Source organism: Gallinula chloropus (genome assembly GCF_964237585.1).
Source record: "Gallinula chloropus genome assembly, chromosome: 1".
NCBI classification, from domain to species: domain Eukaryota; kingdom Metazoa; phylum Chordata; class Aves; order Gruiformes; family Rallidae; genus Gallinula; species Gallinula chloropus.
The window spans coordinates 188,593,537-188,614,753 of NC_140085.1; the positions used below are offsets into that span (position 1 = coordinate 188,593,537).

Below are 21,217 nucleotides of genomic sequence, written 5' to 3' on the forward strand. Positions count from 1 at the left end.
AGCACGGACCTGGGGCTGGCAATGGCGCCAGTCCTGCCGCGCCGCCATGCAGTCCTGCAGCTCCCGGTGCTGCGCGGTGCAGCCCGTGCGTGAGATCAGGGCGTCCACTGGGTCCTCCTCCTCCTCAGTCTTCTCCAACGACGGAGAGTTCCTGGCGTGCCCGGGTCTCGCCATCGCTGAGCCAGGCTGGAGCAAGGAAGCAGGGTTTGGGGTGCTACCTTCCCCTTCTTTGGGGGCACAAATTTCCGGGTGCCCAACACCCCACCCGTGGGTGCTCAGCACCCTCCTCACCCCCCACCTGCCCTTTCGCCCCAGCACGAGCCGTGCACTTTCTATGCCACTCCCGCGGGGGTCCAGCACCGGCCCCCACGGCCCCCCTTTCCCTTTCCCTTCCCCTTTCATTGCCTGCCCCCTCCCCCTCCATTGCCTTGCCCGCGCCCGCGCCCGCCCCCGCCCCCGCCCCCGCCCCGCCCCCCCCATACCCCTCCCCGTGCCTACCCAGCGGCGCAGCGCGGCCCCTTTAAGCCCGGTGACGGGGCGGGGCGCGGCTGTGGAAGCGCCCGCTCACTGGCGGCGTCTTTCCCTTTGCGCTTGGCGGGGGGCGGCGGGCAGGCCGGAGGCGGCAGAGGCGGCGTTGGCCGCGCTGGGATGGCGGCGGCGCTGCGGGTGCAGAGCGACTGGAGCCGGGCGCTGAGGTGGGCGCGGCCCTCGCCGTCCCCTTCCCCCGCTCCCTTCTCTGCTCTCTTTCCTCCGGCTCCGCTCACAGCCGCTCTTCCTCTCCGCAGGAGGGACGAGGGTGAGGCCTGGCTGAGCTGCCGCAGCCCTGGTGAGTGCTGAGGCGGTGTGGGGGGGCTCAGGGGGTGGCGGGCTGGGGCGAGAGGAGGCACACGGGGACACAGCACGGGCAGTGCTGTCAGGGACCGCAGAGATGGTTGAGTCCCGCCCCCTGCCATGGGCAGGGACACCTCTCACCAGCCCCAGCTGCTCAAGGCCCCATCCAACCCAGCCTTGGACACCTCCAGGGAGGGGGCAGCCACCACTTCCCTGGGCACCCTGTGCCAGGGCCTCACCACCCTCAGAGGGAAGAATTTCTTCCCATTATCCAATCTAAATTTCCCCCCTTCCAGTTTAAACCCGTCCCCCCTCGTCCTGTGTCTCCCTGCCCTTCTGAAAAGTCCCTCCCCAGCTTTCCTGTAGCCCCTTCAGGGACTGGAAGGTGCTGTAAGATCTCCCCAGAGCCTTCTCTTCCCCAGGCTGACCCAGACCACCTCTCCCAGCCTGGCTTCACAGCAGAGGTGCTCCAGCCCTCTGATCATTTCCGTGGCCTCCTCTGGGCTTGTTCCACCAGTCCCATGTGCTGCTTACGTTGGGGACTCCAGAGCTGGATGCAGTATTCAAGAAATTAATTAGGTTTTTATCTAGTATAAACAGGGCAAGTGAATAGTTTTCAACTCTGTGCTCATGTTTTGTTCTAAAATCTGTCTCTAAGGGCTAAATTATATGAAATGCTCCAGGCTGGGTTGGTGTAAAGAATTGCAGCAAAATTCCTTTCAGGTCCAGCTGAATCCATAACTTTTCCTTGTGTTTGTCAGGTTAATCAAGATCTTACTCACTTTTACAGTGCTAAACCCGAGGTTGAAACTAATAGCATTTACAGGATCCTAGAATCCCCTGGGTTAGAAGAGACCCTTGAGTTCACCGAGTCCAATCAGGGCCTGGTCCACCTCTAGATCATGTCCTTAAGCTCTTCATCTACACCCCTTTTAAATACCTCAAGTCTGGGGCTTAAGGGGGTGGAGGGTTGCTGTGGGTTAGGAGAGATGAGGCAGTTGGGGGGCTGTGTAAGAAGGAGTGAGGGCGGTTGGGAGTGTTTCCTGTGTCTCAGGGAGGGCTGAGGGTGGTTGGGAGGGGTGCCCTGTGGTTTGGGGCGGGCTGAGGGGAAGATAAGCTGGGGAGGGGGTGGGGTTGAGACGTGGCTGAGCTGATGGCTGTTCTCCCCACAGGGAAGCCCACCCTGTACGGCAGCTTGACCCGCCGTGGGCTCAGCACTGAGGGCGTCCCTGACATCGCTGCTTCCGAGGGCTTCGTGGTTGGGGAAGTCACCGAGGTGCTGGGGTGGGCTGGGGGATCGGTAACTGCCTTCTGTGTGTGAAGGGGTGGTACTGTTATACCAGCCAAAATAAGAGCCTAAAACTGTTTCCCAGTTCCCTGCATGGATTATCCAGCTGTCCTTGGCACCTCGCCTGTGCTGGGTCCTGGAGCTGGTCCGTAGCATCCGCTCATGAGTCTCCCTCTCTGGAGGTATTCAAGACCCATCTTGAGTTCCCAAGGTGAACTCAACTACAAGCCCCAAGCTGCTGTTCCCAGACTGCCACTGGTCACACACAGCCAAACTGGTGAGGTGGAACAGGTCTGGAACGAGGTGTACAGGGAAGGCAACAGCTCCCAGCAAAACAAAGTATATGGAGCAGGAGATCACCAGTATCTTCTCATGGAAGAACTTTTCCTGGTGAGGGTGAGGGAGCCCTGGGACAGGCTGCCCAGGGGGGTGTGGAGTCTCCTTCTCTGGAGATATTCCAGCCCTGTCTGGATGCTGACCTGTGCGCCCTGTCCTAGGGAGCTGCTTTGGCAGGGGGTTGGACCTGATGATCTCCTGAGGTTCCTTCCAACCCCTGGGATTTTGTGATCATGCTGGGGTCGTGTGTCCCATAATCTTAGCATCTCCTGACTTAGAAGGGACCCACATGGATCATAGAGTTCAACTCCTGGCTCTACACAGGCCCAGCCAACTCCTGTGGCCATAATGGCCATCACTTCCCACCCCAGGCTTTGTGTCTTGCAGCAGTAGAACGAAGCAAGCCCAACACTCTGCTTCATCCCTCCTCAGGCTCTTGAGAGACCACAGCCAGGTCCAAACCACAGTTCCACCTCGACAGCCTGACGGCCCTTCTAACTCTTCTTCTTCCCTTTTCTTCCCTCCTCTAGAAAAGCATTCTCATTTCTTGTCCACATGAAAATGCATCCACAAAGTTTCTGGCTCCTTACACAACTTTTTCCAGGATTCATCAGAAAAGTGTAAGTAACCTTGTGAAATGAGGTGGGGGGGAAACACATGGGACTGACCCCGAGCTTTCGCAGCGTGTCTCAGGCGTGTTGCATGCTTGGTCTGAGGGTTGACCAGCAGTGTGACTTCATATTTGAACTGGGTCATTAAATGTTATAGGATCAGAGAAACTTGGGGAAGTTGCTTGTGATTGGGAAAGCTGGAGAGCTGGGCAGGGAGAAACCAGGTGAGGTTTGATAAAAGCAAGTGGAGAGTCTTGCACTTGGGAAAGAATTGTACAGGCTGGGGGTGAGCTGCTGGAGAGGAGCTCTTCAGAGAAGGACTTGGAGGTCCTGGTGGGTGACAGGGTGGCCATGAGCCAGCAGTGTGCCCAAGGAGGCCAATGGGATCCTGGGGTGCATGAAGAGGAGCGTGGCCAGCAGGTCAAAGGAGGGGATCATCCCCCTCTGCTCTGCCCCGGTCAGGTCACACTTGGAGTGTTGTGTTCAGTTCTGGGCTCCCTGGTATAAAAGGGACAGGGATCTCCTGGAGAGAGTCCAGAGGAGGGACACGGAGATGATGAAAGGCCTGGAGCATCTCCCCTGTGAGGAAAGGCTGAGTGAGCTGGGGCTGTTCAGCCTGGAGAGAAGCAGCCTGAGAGGGGATCTGATCAATGGTTATCAATATCTGAAGGGTGGGACACAGGGGGACATGGCCAGCCTCTTCTCAGTGTCTGTGGGGACAGGACAGGGGGCGATGGCTTCAAGTTGGAAGTTTCTTGGGGTCCCTTCCAACCCAGACCAGTCTGTGATTCGATGATTCTTGTCCTTGTGTAAGGGTGTTAAGTGTTAGAAGAGCGTTACCAGGCTGGAACTGTGAAGCCGTGGTGATGGAAACTCTGCGAGGTGCTTTAAATCCCCCCAGCAGTGTATGTCTGGGGGTGACAGTAGCACCCGGGGATGTACTTAGCAGGTCTCCCCCAGCAAGGAATTAGGCTCTGGAGCAGAAAACCCTATGTAGGAGGTGACACAAAGCTAATGTTTGGTGTTTCCACCCTCCTGCAGGTTACCTGTCTCGACATTTCCAGCGGCGGTGGGCTCGGCGTGTCAACCAGCACAGATGGGACCATGAAAATCTGGCAGGCTGCAAATGGAGAAATAAGAGTAAGAGCATCTAGCTTTGATGTTGTGTGTTGGCTGTGACCTTAACAAAGTCCTTTGACCATGAATTCAGTCAGGCTACCCATACGCTGTGGCCTAGGGAAGGTGGGAACCTGACTTTTGATTGCAGAGCTAATTGAAATTATCCACCTGGGAGGTTTGAAGTTCAATCTCTTGGAAAGCCTGACTGCTCCCAAGGGAAATGATGGCTGGCAATCCAGAGGGAAATCCCAGGTTGAAAACGAGAAAGGGTGGTTAGGAATGACAGCTCCTAACCTGTGTGCTGCAAGCCCTGAATTGGCTTCTGCAGTAGAGAAGAGGTGAGGAAAAAGACTCCTGCCTGTGATGAATTAACTGGGTCGTGGCTAGAAACACCGGTTACTGTGGTTCTTGTGCAGCTTGACCTGTCAGCTGCTTGTTTAGCAATGGATAAAGACATTTCACCCGTTCTTAGAACCAAATGTAGCATCCTTTGCTGTGTAATTAGCGACTCCAGCAGTGGAGGGAGGCACAAAGTGGACCTGCCAGCTCTGTGCCTGCCTCAAATTGAGATGAGTTCCCTTGCAAGAACCCAGACCCAGAGGATTTGAGCTTAATCCACTGCCCACGTGTGAACACCAAGTTTTAGAATCCCAGACTGATCTGGGTTGGAAGGGACCCCAAGGATCACAGAGTTCCAACCGCCCTGCCACAGGCAGGGCCACCAACCTCCAGGCCTGGAGCTACACAAGGGTGCCCAGGGCCCCATCCAACCTGGCCTTGAACACCCCCAGGTACAGGGCACCCACCCCCTCTCTGGGCAGCCCGTTCCAGCCCCTCACCACTCTTTCTGGAAAGAACTTCCCCCTAATATCTAATTTAAACCTCCCCTCTGTTAGCTTTAATCCACCCCCCTTGTCCTGCCATTAATTACCCTTTTAATAAGCCATTTCCCCTCCTGTTTATCTGCTTCCTTTAGGGAAGGGAAGGCTGCAGTGAGGTGCCCCCAGCTCCTTAAGTCTCTCTCCGTAGGGGAGGTGCTCCAGCCCTCTGATCATCTCCATGGCTCCTCTGACCCCTCTCCAACAGTCCCACATCTTTCTTGTGTTGGGGCCCCAGCTCTGGACACAGGACTCCAGCTGGGGCCTCCCGAGGGCAGAGCAGAGAGGGACAATCCCCTCTTCTCCAGTGTCACAGCTCAAGAGTCGCTCTGTGTAAGGGTGATAACAATGGAACTAGCACGTAGTTCTTTGTTTTCCAGAGACTGTTGGAAGGCCATGTGTATGATGTGAATTGTTGCAGGTTTTTTCCATCGGGCCTGGTGGTTCTGAGTGGAGGAATGGATGCCCAGCTAAAGATCTGGTCAGCAGAAGATGCCAGCTGCGTAGTAACATTTAAAGGTCACAAAGGAGGTACAGAGTGCTCAGGCTTTAAATACTGCTTCATCTGCCATGTGTATAACTGTTTTGTGCCTGAGGGGTAACGGTCAGTCACCAGCCTACTGGAACAGGCTGCCCAGGAGGGGAGAAGCCTCCCTTGTAAGGCAAGACAAGACAACCCCTTTTTCCTTTTTCTCCTTTGGGTTTTGGGGAAATATTTTGACTCCTCCAAGTCTCAGGATGTCACCATGTGAAGATGCCCTGGCTGCAGGGCTAACCAAGGGTCAATAAAAGCTGGGACTTGGCTACAGAAGCCCAGCCAGAGGTAGATTTTGAGTGGCATGTGGTCAGGGCTGTGGGCTTTGGCTTCTGCCCCCTCAGAAATCTGAAATGCGTTTAAAAGATGTGCCGGTTCTGAGGATAAACCTGGCTGGACCTGTGTGGAGCCAGGAGTTGGACTCGGTGATCCATATGGGTCCCTTCCAAGTCAGGAGATTCTGGGATAAACAGCTCTAGGGTGAGGCTGAAGGCCACTCTCTACAGGGCGATGACAGGAAGAGTTTCATCTAGTGCAGTCACTACAGATATTTCTATTTGAGTTCTGGGAGCTTGATAGAATCACAAGGCTGGAAAAGACCTTAAGATCATCAAGTCCAACCATTCCCATCCTAAGCACAACCATAACCCTAAGTACCTCATCTACCCTTTTTTTAAAACACCCCCAGGGGTGGAGACTCAGCCCCCTCCCTGGGCAGCCTGTTCCACAGCCCCACAACTCTTCCAGGGAAGAACTTTTCCCTCCCATCTGAGCTGACCCTGCCCTGGTGCAGCTTGAGCCCATTTCTCTTTGTCCCATCTCCTGTCCCCTGGCTGAAGAGACCATCACCCACCTCTCTGCACCCTCCTGGCAGGTCAGTGGAGACACTGAGAAGGTCTCCCCTCAGCCTCCTGTTCCCCAGGCTCAACACCCCCAGCTCCCTCAGCTGCTCCTCAGATGATTTGCAAAGCATCAATTAAATCCTCTAACCATCATTTTTCAGATCCAGACTCAACATCCCCATGGTTAACTCTTTTGGGGATGTTAGCAACTGGAATGAACTGTGCTTCTGATGTTGCTGTAGCTGGATGATGTGGATGCTTCTTGCCCCACACAAGCCTTAGCATGATCCAGAGTTGGGCTGGGCTTGGACTTCTGTCCAAGTTAGAGGCTGATTTTGGAGCTGGAAACTCAGCTGTGATATCAGCTCAGTCTGAGGCAAGGTGTTGCCAATTATTTTACTGGTGATTCATGAAGTCACAGAAGCATAGGGGTTGGAAGGCACCTCCAGAGCCCATTGGGTCCAACCCCCCTGCCAAAGCAGCTCCCTAGGACAGATCACACAGGTCGGTGTCCAGCCGGGGCTGGAATATCTCCAGAGAAGGAGACTCCACACCCCCCGAGCAGCCTGTCCCAGGGCTCCCTCACCCTGACCATGAAAAGTTCTTCCATGATACTGGTGATAATCTGCCTTTGTGCCAGGTGATGGCTCCTGCTCCATATGCTTTGCTTTGCTGGGGGCTGTTGCCTTCCCCGTACACCTCGTTCCAGACTTGTTCCAGCTCAGCCAGTTTGGCTGTGTGTGACCGGTGGCAGTCTGGGATCAGCACTTTGGGGCTTGTAGCGCAGTTCACCTTGGGCAATGAGCTGCTGCGTCTGTCCGTCTTCCATGCTGTCTGTCTGACTGTGGCCTTTGCCTTGACACAGGTATTTTGGACACTGCCATTGTGGATCGGGGAAGAAATGTCCTCTCCTGCTCTAGGGATGGCACCGTGCTTCTCTGGGACTGCGGGAAATCCTCCTGCCTGGGTGTCATCGCTGACTGTGGCTCTCCTGTCAACGGCATCGCTGTGGGTGCTGCTGACAGCTCCCTCAACCTGGGCTCGCCTGAAAAAGCTCCTAGTAAGGATCTTGCTCTTAAAAATTCATATTTCTTCTCCTAGCCCAAACTGCTTAGGTTTGTCACCAATAATGCTGAGTGTGGAGCTTGCTTCTGTGCCCCTCCTATCTGGGGAAGGGACCCTGGGTGACCAGACCAGAGCACTCTGGTCCTGTGGAGGAGTTGAGCGTTATCAAGCAGGTTAAGACCGACTGAGTCTCTCTAATTGCTCCTGGGGTGTCTCAGTTACTGTTACACAGCCAGGGAATTTGAGTATTATAAAGGAAAAGCTTTATGTGGAGTGAACTGGAGACACATGGCTCTTTCCTTGTGGTGGTGTGGCTCTGGCTGGAGGCCAGACATCCACCAAAGCTGCTCTGTCAGTGCCCTTCTCAGCTGGACAGGGGGAAAATAGATATTGAGGGGCTCAGGAGTGGAGATAAGGTCAGGGAGAGATCATTCCACAATCAGCGTCAGGGGCAGAACAGACTCAACAGGGAATAAAGGAGAGAGACTCTAATTGATGGCACTGCCCTGCACCCCCAGTGACACCAGAGTTGGGTGATGAGAAGTGTGGCCAGATCTTAAAGCACCTCCCCCCACCCCTCCCTTGTCAGCAGACTGAGCTTTAGCCAGGATTTCACTCCCTTCTTCCCCCCATTGTGGAACGGGGAGGGTCAGGGACTGGGGGAATGGGGATTTGGGTCAGTTTCTCACGAGCTGTTTTCCTTCCTTCTTAGCTGGGGAGGGAGGGATGGGGGCATTCCTCACCCCCTCTCCCTGCTGCACTGTGGGGTCCCACCCACAGCAGACAGTCCTCCAGGAACTTCTCCCGACATGAATCCTTTCCTGTGGGGCTTGAGCTCCTCACCAAGTGCCTCAGCGTGGGTCCTTCCATGGGGAGCCGACCTTCAGGCCCACCCAGACTGCTCCAGCCTGGTCCCCTACAGGGTCACAAGCTTCCCTCCCTCCCACCCAGCAGACCTGCTTCGGTGTGGGTCTGTCTGTCCACAGGCTCCAGGTTTCACTGCCAGGAGCTTGCTCACACCTGGGATTCCTACGGGGTCACAGCGCCCTTCAGGTGTTCCCACCTGCTCCAGCACGGGATCGTCCATGGGCTGTAGATGGGATCTCTGCTCCCTGTCATCGTCCATGGGCTGTGGGGGGACACCCACTCCACCATGGGTTTCTCCAGGGGCTGCAGGGGCATCTTTCTCTCCGGCACCTGGGGTGCCTCCTCCCCCCTTCCCTGCCCTTGGTAGCTGCACAGCTCCTCACATCTCCACTCCCTTCTCTGGGGGCACAAAGCAGCTGCTTGAGGGTTTGTTTCTCCTCACTGTGGTTCCCAGAGATGCTGTGACCATCGCTGATGGGCTCGGCCTTGGTCAGCAACGACTCCGGCCTTGAGCCATCTGGTGTTTGCTCTGTGGGGCCTGCAGAGAGCTTCTGGCTGCTTTTTGGCAGCCCCCCTTCTCCATGAGAACCCAGCCACCCAAAACTGTGAGACTCAGGGTACAGAGTTAACGCCATTACGGGTTCAGCTGTCGGGTTTGGGTATCACCAAGGCTCATTCCGTCCCCCGCTGGAGTGAACTGATGTCTTTGTCAGGTGACCGTGAGGTTGGGACAGAAGGGAAAGTCCTGCTGCTGGCTCGAGAAGATAAGAAGCTTCAAGGAGTGGGACTGCAGAGCAGGCAGCCGGTAAGGGGACTCTCAGAGGTGTTTCCCTGGGGAAGGTGCTAGAAAATCCGCTCAGAGGCATCAGGCCTTTGGCTTCTGTTTCCTTGGGTTGGAAGCTGTGGGTTGTGTGGCTGTGCAGAGCACTGGGCTGAGGAATGAAACCAGGTTCAAAACAACCCAGATCAGTGAGGTGGTTAGTGTTAATCCTGTTCCTTTCCCCTGGTGAGGTCCCCCCCAGGCCACACAACGGGACAGAGCCAGGCCAGGTGGTGGTGGGGAGCTGATCCACCTGCCTTTGGGCTTGTGTGCTCCCCAGATATGCTCTAAACGAAACACCAGTACCACAAAGTGGTGCTGTCTGTGCTTCCCACTGGCCAGATTTATTTGAGAGGGGGGAGGTTAAGGATTAGGAATTGGCTCTGGAATTTAACCCAGGTACTGGGTTAAATGAAAGGCTCTTTAAACACTGGCCAGTAGATGTCACCGTGAGTGCAGGAACCGCAGGCTGCCTCCTGCATCCAGAGTGGAAAGCTGCTCTTGGTTCTGCCTGGTGTTTTAACCACGGTGTGAAGGGAACCTCAGGTGGTCAGCAGTCCATTGCTCTCCTTTTGGAGAGGGAAGATGGTGGTGAATGGAGTCACAAGTGGTGTTCCTCAGGGGTTGGTCCTCCAACCCACCCTCTTTAATATCTTCATTGATGATTTGGAGGAGGGAATTGTGTGCTCCTTCAGTAAGTTTGCAGATGACACCAAGTTAGGGGGAAGTGTGGATCTGGCAGAGGGTGGGAATGCCCTCCAGAGGGACCTGGGCAGCTTGGATCGATGGGGAGAGGCCAGTGGGATGGAGTTCAACACGGTGACACGACGGATCATGACGTGAGGAGGTCTCCCCTCAGCCTCCTCCAGGCTGAACACCCACAGCTCCCTCAGCCACTCCACGTAGGATCAAATCTCAGCCTTTTGGCTAAGAGTGTAGTGTCTCTTCTTATCAGTTTAATATCTGATACGTCCTTGATGAGAGGGTTTTATATTAAATGAATTTTTCGTCTTGGGAGTTGAACCCTGAATTTGCCTGTGGCAGGGGGGTGGGAACTTGGGGTCCCTTCCAACCCAGACCATTCTGTGATCCTGTGATTTGCCCTCCAGCCCCTTCCCCAGCCTGGTTGCCCTTCTCTGGACACATTCCAGGACCTCGGCGTCCTTCTTACGGTGAGGAGCCCAGAACTGGACCCAACAGTCGAGGTGCAGCCTCACCAGTGCCCAGTCCAGGGACACAGGATCATCGAGTCCAACCCCAGGATCCAGGAGCATTTCCTGACTGCGCCGTGTCTGCTGACTTGGCGAGACTGATCCTGGAGACCTGTTCTCCTGCCCATCTTGGAGCAGGGCTGAGGGGTTACTAACCTGGCTCTGGGTTTGCCAGTTTGTGCTGTGGCTCCTGGAACTTCTGGGTGTCCCGTGGCCTCATCTGTCAGTGTCTGACCCTTGCATTTGTTCTGTGTCCTCAGGTGTTCCTCTTCATCGGATCCGATGCGTTCAACTGCTGCACGTTCCTCTCTAGTACCTACATCCTAGCAGGGACTCAGGATGGGAACATCTATCAGCTGGATGTGAGAAATATTAGGTGAGTGTGTGCCAGGAGCTGGGAGTTAATGAACAACCAACATGATCTCCTACTGGAAGGCGACCTGCTCAGTAAAAGGATCATATAATCATAGACTGGTCTGGGTTGGAAGGGACCCCAAGGATCATAGAGTTCCCACCCCCTGCCACAGGCAGGGCCAACAACCTCCAGGCCTGGATCTACACAAGGTTGCCCAAGGCCCCAGACCAACCTGGCCTTGAACACACCCACGGATGGGCCACCCACCACCTCTCTGGGCAGCCTGTTCAAGAGGGCAAGGTGTGGATGTTGTCTACCTGGACTTAGTAAAGCCATTGATGCTGTTTGTTAGGGCACTCTCCTGGAGAACCTGGCTACTCAGGGCTTGGGTGGGCTTACGCTTCACTGGGTAAGAAAAAGAGCTGGATCCCCGGGCCCAAAGAGTTGTGGTGAATGGAGTTAAATCCAGTTGGTGGCCGGTCACAAGTGGTGTTCCCTGGGCTCAGTTCCCAGACACTCCTGGGTGATCACTGATCACACCCCCACGTCCTGCAGATGTTCCTCCTGTTATCTTCTAACCCTGAGCTCGTATTCACGCATTGGGGTGGGCTCCTGACTACAGCCTGTAACCACCTTCCTTGTTTCTTCTCCTCCTTCTAGTGCTCCAATCCAGGTGATCCATAGATCAGGAGCACCAGTGCTTTCGCTGCTCCCATACCGAGACGGATTTATCGCCAGCCAAGGTACCTCAAGTGTTCCCCTCTTCCAGTAGAAATTGTAGAAGCAAATTGAGGAGCTTTGTGCTCTTCGTTACCCTTTTACATATAAGCACAGTCTGTGTGGGCAGTGTGTCCCTGGCAATGAGTGAGGGGATGTAGCTGTGTTACGTGGCTGCTGTTGGCATCGTGAGTTCCGTTCCTCACCTTCCCTGTGTTCCTCCAGAATAGGGTCTGAGGGCGCCTCTCGGCTGCTAGAGCCTTTTCTCATCTCTCTGACATCTTCACAGCATGTTTCCCTCTGTACCCTGTGATCAGTGACCCTGTACTGGGCATTGGTGAGGCTGCTCCTCCAGTGCTGAGTCCAGTTCTGGGCTCCTCACCATCAGAAGGACATGGAGGTCCTGGAGCAAGTCCAGAGAAGGGCAGCCAGGCTGGGGAAGGGGCTGGAGGGCAAATCCTCTGAGGAGTGGGTGAGGGAGCTGGGGGTGTTGAGCCTGGAGAAGAGGAGGCTGAGGGGAGACCTTCTCAGCGCCTCCACTGACCTGCCAGGAGGGTGCAGAGAGGTGGGTGATGGTCTCTTCAGCCAGGGGACAGGAGATGGGACAAGGGGAAATGGGCTCAAGCTGCACCAGGGCAGGGTCAGCTCAGATGGGAGGGAAAAGTTCTTCCCTGGCAGAGTTGTGGGGCTGTGGAACAGGCTGCCCAGGAAGGGGGCTGCGTTGGACTTGATGAGCTTAAAGGTCTTTTCCAACCTCAGGATTCTGTGCCCAGGCCTTTTCACTGGGCCCACTGGAGCTGTCTGTAATTAAGAGCGTGGCTCACTTCACTAATCGCCCTGTTTTCCTTCCTCTGGCCAGGCGATGGAACCTGCTTCATCATTCAGCAAGACCTCGATTACATCCTGGATCTCACAGAAGCGGACTGTGACCCTGTGTACAAGGTGAGGGATGCTGTCTTATCACCCCAGGTAAGGGGTGTAGGGAAGCTTGATGCCAGGTAGCAGGCAGCTGCCCTTATCTCAGGACTTGGCAGCCTGCACCTCAGGTTCCTTCACACAGTTGCCTTTTAAGCTGGTTTCCCCCCCTCCCCCAAATAATCTAAATATTTGGCATAAACAAACCCTCTGGCCTCTTATCTGCATCATGCAGGAGCGATACCAAAGCAGCAGAGTAGCTTGGTTGTTGGAGCAGCTCTGGCAGAATTAACTGAGCTGTGAATTAATTGCTTGGAGGATCCTTGGGGGTAGAAGCAACAGCTGGCTGGGCACTGCTGCCTCTTCTCTTGCCCCCTGGTGACTCGGGACCCAAAAGCAGGCCTCTGGCTCCTGTGTTTCCGGACACCCCGCTGCCCTTGGGAGTGTGACACGGGTTCCCTCAGCTCTCAGCTTGGTGGTGCCAGTGGAAATGTGCTTTTGGTTTTAACCCACAGAATCACCAGGTTGGAAAAGTCCCTTAAGCTCAGGGAGTCCTGTCCTGTGCTGACCCAGATCTCTCAGTACCTCATCTCCCCATCTGTTAAACACCCCCTTGGGATGGGGACTCAGCCCCTTCCCTGGGCAGCCTGTTCCACAGCCCCACAACTCTGCCAGGGAAGAACTTTTCCCTCCCATCTGAGCTGACCCTGCCCTGGTGCAGCTTGAGCCCATTTCCCCTTGTCCCATCTCCTGTCCCCTGGCTGAAGAGACCATTGCCCACCTCTCTGCAGCCTCCTGTCAGGTAGCTGTAGGTGCTGAGAAGGTCTCCCCAACCCACTCCAGCTCTGCCAGCCAGTTTTCCCCCTTCTAAGTACCACTCCTGTGGAGGCTGAGATCTGACCCACACAACTCCTTGGTGTCTCACCCCCTTTTTGCATTTAACAGAAGAACCTCTGGAATCAATGCCAGAAACAGGCTGTTAGCTGTCACTTGAGCAGCAACTCTCCTTAAATCCCACTCACTTTCCCCTCCCTCTTTTTCAGGTAGCTGCTTGGGAGAAGCAAATTTACACGTGCTGCAGAGATGGCATAGTGAGGAGATACCAACTTTCTGACCTTTAGTTGCCTGGATCAGTGTGGAGTTGCACCAAAGTAACTCTTCCAAGCTTATTTTCTGGGGTGGTGTGTTTGAGGTGCGTGTGTAGAAGCTTCTGAGGCCTGTGGAATCTTCTGAGGCCGTTGGGATGAGCGGGCTCTGTACAGCTGTTTTTGGGGATGTTTCTTACTGTGGGACAACTTTGGATTTTTTTTTTTTTTTATTGAGTGGGAGAGAGGGGCTCTGAGGTGTCAGGGAGGGTCTTGTGCTGCCACACATCTTCTCACTGCTGGCATGGGGCGTGGGGGGTGTGTGTAAAATAATAAAATATATTGGATGTGGGGGTGACCTTATGGCAGAATGGCCTGAAATAAAGCAACTGCTTTAGTAACACCATGTGGGAAATACATTTTCACAGACTCACAGAACTGCAGGGGTTGGAAGGGACCTCCAGAGCCCATCGGGTCCAACCCCCCTGCCAAAGCAGCTCCCTAGGACAGGTCGCACAGGTCGGCGTCCAGACGGGGCTGGAATATCTCCAGAGAAGGAGACTGCACACCCCCCTGGGCAGCCTGTCCCAGGGCTCCCTCACCCTCACTGGGAAGAAGCTCTTCCCCAGATTGGTGTGGAACTCCCTGTGCTCCAACTTGAGGCCATCGCCCCTTGTCCTGTCCCCACAGACAATGAGAAGAGGCTGGCCATGTCCCCCTGTGTCCCACCCTTCAGATATTGATACCCATTGATCAGATCCCCTCTCAGGCTGCTTCTCTCCAGGCTGAACAGCCCCAGCTCACTCAGCCTTTCCTCGAGGGGAGATGCTCCAGGCCTTTCATCCTCTCCGTGTGCCTCCCTCCTCTGGACTCTCTCCAGGAGCTCCAGGAAAACTCATTTTAAAAAGCCAAAGTGTTTTTAAAAGGAAATAGAAAGAACCCGCGGGCGAGGCGGGGCCCGGGGCGGGAGGGCAGAACTGCCCCTGCCGTGCTGCCCTGCGCGGCCCGGAAGCGCCGGGCTCCATGGCAACGGGACGCCATGGGGCAGAACTACTACGCCGTGCTGGGCCTGGAGCGGGGGGCCGCGGACGCCGACATCAAGAAGGCGTGAGGGGCTGCGGCCTGGCGGAGAGGGGAGCCCCAAGGCCGGCCGGCGCTGGGGGGGTGCGGGACGGGGGTGTTGGGGATGGGGGAAGCCCCGTGTGTCTCCGCAGCAGGGCCCTGAAGTGGGAGGTGGGGAGGAGGGAGGGGCCTGGGAGAAGCGGCAGGGCCACAAATCCTGGGAGAAGGAGGGAGGGAGCAGCCGGGGCTGGGGGTGTCCTGTCCCCGCGTCCCCGCCCCCCCAGGGCTGGCTGGCTGCAAGGCTGGCTTTTCCCTTCTTTTCCCCTCCATAGCTATCGGAAACTGGCCTTAGAGAATCATCCATTCAAATGCAAGGAGCCCTGGGCACCGGAGAGGTTCAGGCAGCTGGCAGAGGCCTATGATGTGCTCAGCGACCGTAAGTGTGGGGACAGTCCCTGCCCCTGGGTCTGGGGGGGGGGGTGGGCCTGGCAGTGAGACGCCTCTGCTCCGGCCAGAGGTCTAAGCCCCCTGTCATTAGCACCCTATGGAGGTGGCATCAGCCCTTGAGCCCCAGCAGCTGGCAGCTCTTCCTGCTGCCATCCCACTTGGAGAGGGATGGAAGCCCTTCTCCAGCCTCTTCCCGATCACAGCCTGGATCTCAGGCTCTTCCCCTGCTGTGGGAGACCATGGCCGGTGCTGACTCCTCCTTGTTCCCTAAGCCATGAAGAAAGGGATCTACGACAAGTATGGAGAAGAGGGTCTCAAAGGTGGCATCCCCTTGGAGTTTGGGGACGAGAACCCCTGGAGCGTGGGCTACGTGTTTCACAACAACCCTGACAAAGTCTTCAGGGAGTTCTTTGGTGGAGACAACCCCTTTGCAGGTAGGTGGGGGTGACACTCTCCTAACACATGAGCATGTGGCTGTGAAGTTTAACAGGGGCAAGTGCTGCATTCTGCCCCTGGGAAGGGGTGACTCTGGCTGCACACCCAGGCTGGGGGATGAGACACTGGAGGCCAGTCGTGCTGAGAGGGGTTTGGGGGAGTCTTGGTTGATAGCAAGTTACCCTTGAACCAGCAGCATGTGCAAGCAGCCAGGAGGGGCAACCACATCCTGGGGTGCTCTGACTTGACCTGTGTGGAGCCAGGGGTTGGACTCGATGGGCCTTATGGGTCCCTTCCAGCTCAGGAGGTCCTGGGATTCAAAATAAACACACTCCTAGGGAAAGACCACTTCAGCTGGAGCGGGAATGTGGTCACAAGCAGAAGGAGATGAGAGGTTCCTGTTTGCCTGGCATCCTTGGGGTGCTCCGTGATAAGGAGACCCCAGGGGACTCCCCGACCTCTGGTCAGAGTGAGGTGACCCCCTGCTCTGCTCACTCACCCAGAGTTCTTTGACAAGGATGGCTCGGAGCTGATCCTGCCCTTCGGAGGGCTGCGAGGAAGAGGAGCGATGAAGCAAGACCCCCCGATCGTGCGGGATCTCTACCTCTCCCTTGAAGACCTTTTCCATGGCTGCACCAAGAAGATTAAGATCTCCCGTAGGGTGGGTGGAGGTGGGGAGCTCAGCAGGGGGAGGAATTTGGGTCTGGACTCTGGCTGTAGGATGTTTTGGTGGCAGAACCTGAGGTTTTAGAGCTGGTCCTGCTCAGGGGGCTTGGCAGACCCCGGCACTCCGCATCTGTGCTGTGCCACAGAGAGGAATCTGAACCAGACTGAGCACAGATGCTGGAAGGATCTGAGCTGGTACCCTCCTCCTCTGGCTGGAGATGGGGAAATCAGCAGGAGGGGATGATGTAAAAGCTGATGGGAACAAGGGGCTTATTTTGGAGAGGGGACACAGCATTTCCTGGGCAACCACAGACTCATTTTCCCTTGGGGCTGCATCTCCTTCATGCTGTCAGCAATCTGTATCCCTCTTCCTGCTGTCACCATCTCCTGGTTCCAGCCCTGAGTGTCTCCTGCTCAGTCTGACTCCATTTGTCCCTGCCATGCTGTGGAGTTGGAGCCACCCTCACTCTCCTCTGCACCGGCTTGAACGCAGCTGGATGAGCAGAGCAGCTGTGACCCCCTCTCCGTGCTGTCCCTCAGGGTGTCACAGCCCTGAGGAGCAGGACTTGGGGGTACCAGTGGGTGAGAAACTGGCCATGACCTGTCACTGTGCGCTGGCAGCCCAGAAAGCCCCCCCTGTCCTGTGCTGCATCCCCAGCAGCAGGACCAGCAGGGCTGGGAAAGGGGGATTCTGCCCCTGTGTTTGGGGGTCCGCAGGACAAGGAGGACATGGAGCTGTGGGAGCCAGTCCCCAGGAGCCCCAGAGATGATGGGAGAGCTTGAGCCCCTCTGCTCTGGAGCCAGGCTGGGAGAGCTGGGCTGGCTGAGCCTGGAGGAGAGAAGGCTGCTTCTGGGGAGAGCTCCCAGCCCCTTCCCATCCCTCAAGGAGAGCTGGAGAGGGGCTGGTGCCCAGGGCAGGGAGGGCCGGGCCCAGGGAAATGGCCTTGAGCTGCAAGAGGGCAGCTGGAGAGGGGCTGGGGGGCAGAAATCCTTCCCAGGGAGGGGGGAGGCCCTGGCACAGGGTGCCTGGAGAAGCTGGGGCTGCCCCTGGCTGCGTCTCAGGGTTCAAGGCCAGGTTGGATGGGGCCTGGGGCACGCTGTGCTGGTGGGGGTGTCCCTGCCCGTGGCAGGGAGGCACTGGGGGGGGAATTGGAGGTCCCTTCCAAGCCAACCCAGTCTGTGATTCTCTGAGCCAGCTCTTCTGATCCCCTCATCTCCCCCAGGTGATGAATGAAGATGGTCAGACAAGCACCATGAGAGAGAAAATCCTGACGATCGAGGTGCAGCCGGGGTGGAAGCGGGGCACTCGCATCACCTTTGAGAAGGAAGGAGACCAGGTAATGGTCATGGTGGGAAGTTCTGGGCCGGGTTTCCTCAGGACCAACCATCTCTCCAGGCCATGGGCACTTTGTCACATGGCTCCCAGCACAATTCCCTGGTCCTGATAGAAAACCATTTGGTTTCTAGCAAACCATCCCCAGGTGTCTTTTCAGTTTGGGTTTTTCTCCCCTTAATTTTAGGGCCCAAACATCATCCCATCTGACATCACCTTTGTTGTCCAAGAGAAACTCCACCCGAGGTTTCAAAGAGTCAACGACAACCTCACCTATGTCAGCACCATCACCTTGGGAAAGGTAAAGAGCCAAGGGAGGCAACGGGGCCAAGCCCAAACCTCTGCTTTCCCTCTGGGGCTGCAGATGCAGCTCTGAGTCCCACTCCCGTGCCTTGCAGGCCCTCATCGGCTGCACGGTGGACGTGAAGACGCTGGGCGGGCGGCTGCTCAACATCCCCATCAACGACATTGTGGAGTAAGTGCTGCTGGGCAGATGGATGGCTGGGCTGGGTGGCCAGATGGGGCCTTTCTGCAGAGCTCGGTGGCCAAGGAGATGAACAGGCGCTCGGGAAGAATCACAGAGTCACAGAGTCACAGGGTTGGAAAAGCCCTTAAAGCCTCAGCCTCCTCTTCTCCAGGCTGAACACCCCCAGCTCTCTCAGCCGCTCCTCAGAGGATTTGCCCTCCAGCCCCTTCCCCAGCCTGGTTGCCTATTTCTGACACAAGCCAGGATGCCATTGGCCTTCCTGGTCACCCGGGCACACTGCTGGCTCATGGTCAGTCACCCACCACCCCCAGGCCCTTCTCTGCCTGACAGCTCTCCAGCCAGTCTCCCCCAGCCTGTAGCACTGCTCGGGGTTGTTCTGTCCCATGTGCAGCACTCCAGCCTGTTCAGATCCCTCTGAAGAGCCTCCCTACCCTAAGGCTGATCAACACTTCCTCCCAGCTTAGTGTCATGACCTCAGGATTGACCTGGAAAAAGGTGGGAAAGGCAGTGAGGTGAAGGCTGGGTGGTAGAGCCCACAGGGCACGGGACGTGGGGATGTGAGGCTGGAGGAGGACGGGCTGTCAGTTGAAGCTGGAGGAGCAAAGTGACCTCCAGAAACCCCCTGAGAAGCGTGCATGGGGCTCTGTGCCGTGACACGTGGCTGTGGGCTCCAGGCCAGGATTGTCCTGTGGCTCCTCAGCCCCTTCCTTTGCTTTGCAGCCCCAAGTACTGCAAGGTGGTGCCAGGGGAGGGGATGCCGCTGCTCCACGACCCCAGGCGCAAGGGCGACCTCCTCATCTACTTCAACATCTGCTTTCCCAAGAACCTTACAGCTGAGCAGAAACTGCTCTTACAAAGGGCTCTCCTCTCCTAGGGGACAATGTCCTTCCCCTTCCCCTCTCACCAATAAAGTGCTGGAGCCAGCACTGTCACAGGCCAGAGCTGGGTGCAGCCCTGGGATCCTTGAGGCTGTTTCTCCCGTCTCTCAGCTCCACCTTGTTTTCCCAACATGGTGCCAGCCTGCAGCAACCCAGAGGGTGATGGAGGATTCTTGTGGGGAGGGGGGGAGCAGGGGGGCTTGCAGTACTCCCAGCACAGCTTATGCATGAGGACAGGGAGGGTTTGGGCGTGCGGGGGTGGCAAGGGGAGTACTGGGGGGTAGCAGAAAAGATTTACTCCAAGCCTCGCTGTAGCCATGACAACGGTTGGGCTCTGGCAGATGTGATCCCTGAGGTGCCTCCAGGATGGTGGCGATGGCCTCAGGCGTTGGGCTCAGGAGGGGACCCCCTGCCCATGGCCATTGGGCCCCATTTCAGCTGCTCATAGGTGAGGAATGTCACAAGGCTCCAGGACCTGAGCAGCAGGAACCTTCCAGAGTGTCTGGGCTCAGGATGTCCTGTCCCATCTTCCTCCACTCCAGCAGCAGCTGCGTTTTGGAAGAGGATGGACAAGGGTGGCAAACCCCTTGTAGAAAGCCTCAGGGTCCGCCCCCTCCCCCCTCCCCCATGTTGGAGCAGGGCCAAGGCGCTGCAGCTGCCACCGTCCCCATCCTGCCCTGAGCTCAACTTAACCACCTCCATGGGGGGAGGAGGCAGCAATGGTTTTTGGGGTGCCTGCTCCCTGGTTCTCCCTGTCCATGGACACGGCGGGGGGTGACAACTCAGTCTTGGGGTGGAGAGAGGGGTGGGGGCTGTCTGCTGCAGGTGCCACGGCCCCCACAGGAGGCAGGGATGGAGGTTGGGGTGCCCACCTGAAGGGATGAGGGGTGTGGGTGAGGCCTGGAAACCCCTAGAACCCCACTTGGGGCTGGCGGGGCAGGGCAGTTAGGAGAGAATTGGGGGACTCCCCAAGGCAGCTGGAGGGGACAGGGTGCTCCACAGGGAGAGTGGAGGGCTGGGGCGGGGGGTCTGACACAGGATTGGGGTGTCCCAGGAGCAGACACAGAGCAGACCCTGTGCAAGGACACAGAGAGGCAGGGGGCTGGGCTGGGTGTGGCCATCGCTGTGGCATCAAGGCTGCACAGCCCACTTCAGGTGACTGGTCTCTTCTAAGGGCAGTGGGGGTGCCTCCCACCTGGAGTGGGGGGCAGTCGCTCTTTGCGCCCACATGTGGCAAGTCTGGCCAGGGACTTGCACCTCTGGCTGCAATGTTTTTCCTTTTTCCCTTCCCCTTCCCTCTTCCCCTTCCCTCTTCCCTTCCCCTTCCCCTTCCCCTTCCCCTTCCCCTTCCCCTTCCCCTTCCCCTTCCCCTTCCCTCCCCTTCCCTCACCTCCCTGCCTCTCCCCTCCCCGCCTCTCCCCAGTCATCCCCTTTCCCTTGGCCATTCCCAGGGGCACACCCAGGGTTGGGAGAACACCTCTAAACCCCCATGAGAGGCACAGGAGCCCCAAGCTCTGCTGTGACCAGGCCCCATAGGGGCAGTTTATTGGAAGCAGCAGGCAGGAATAACAGGAATCACTGTGGAAAACGCTGGGAAATGTTGCTTTTGCAAATTGAAAAGGGTTATTGTATTTTCTGCAGAAGAATTTAGGATATATAGAAACTCTTGGTAACTGAACAAAACTGAACTTTATTGGTGTACACAGCTGTAACAACAATAGAAACCAGCCACAACCAAAACCAAAACCAAAACAACAAGAGCTCCTCACAGTGCATAGAATTTTATCGTGCGGCATCGTTCACACATCGCCACGGCATCTGCAACCCTGCGACAAGAAGCATGGGGCCTCTGCCTAGAAGGAAAGCGATAACAGAACAGGAAAACCTTGATTCTTTCTAAACCAATTATCTGAGTTTGAAGAGACCTCTCAGTCTCAGCAACACCCACCTCTCTGGTTGCTGCGGGAGGTGAAACCGCACATGTTGGGTAGGCTGTGATGACCTGAAAGTCTAATAGCAGGGGAACAACACACCACTATAGCCATAGCAAGGACATTGTCCCTGCTGCCTGGCTAGAGTGCTGTAGAAAGGAAGCTCACGCATACGTGAATCCAGTGAACCCAGTATTTCCACCATGATGATGGTGCATGACAAAAAAAAGAAGACTCCAGCCGGTTTTGACCAGGCCTGGAGACCCACCTAAAGCTTAATTTGCTAAGTAATGGGTGATGGGGTGGGAAAGCTGTGGACTTATGTCTCCACATTGCTGAAATGTTGCATTAAGACACTTGTAAAGGGTTAAGGAATAGCTTGAAGTGCCACAGTGGTGACCTCCTATAAACAATGCCTCCCTTGAACGACTCTGCCTCACTGATAAAGAAGAAACACCAAGTGGGACATAAGTTTGAGCCTAATACCATATTTTAAGTAACTT

The 21,217-nt window shown here is 56.3% G+C and overlaps 2 protein-coding genes across 2 annotated transcripts; both read left to right on the forward strand.

Moving 5' to 3' along the window:
- Positions 1 to 648: 648 nt before the first annotated feature.
- LOC311191284 (proteasomal ATPase-associated factor 1-like) lies at positions 649 to 13,824 on the forward strand (the record flags this gene model as incomplete). The annotated part of the gene is made up of 12 exons (XM_084263427.1): positions 649 to 695; positions 786 to 826; positions 2,004 to 2,107; positions 2,986 to 3,075; positions 4,108 to 4,206; positions 5,444 to 5,594; positions 7,306 to 7,500; positions 9,086 to 9,177; positions 10,664 to 10,779; positions 11,419 to 11,501; positions 12,335 to 12,417; positions 13,434 to 13,824. 12 exons carry the CDS (start codon positions 649 to 651, stop codon positions 13,509 to 13,511), a joined length of 1,179 nt encoding a protein of 392 aa, XP_084119553.1. The 3' UTR covers positions 13,512 to 13,824.
- Positions 13,825 to 14,514: 690 nt separating this feature from the next.
- Positions 14,515 to 18,779, forward strand: LOC311198570 (dnaJ homolog subfamily B member 13-like; the record flags this gene model as incomplete). The annotated part of the gene is made up of 8 exons (XM_084272546.1): positions 14,515 to 14,582; positions 14,870 to 14,973; positions 15,257 to 15,418; positions 15,923 to 16,080; positions 17,309 to 17,422; positions 17,606 to 17,719; positions 17,817 to 17,893; positions 18,626 to 18,779. 8 exons carry the CDS (start codon positions 14,515 to 14,517, stop codon positions 18,777 to 18,779), a joined length of 951 nt encoding a protein of 316 aa, XP_084128672.1.
- Positions 18,780 to 21,217: the final 2,438 nt, after the last annotated feature.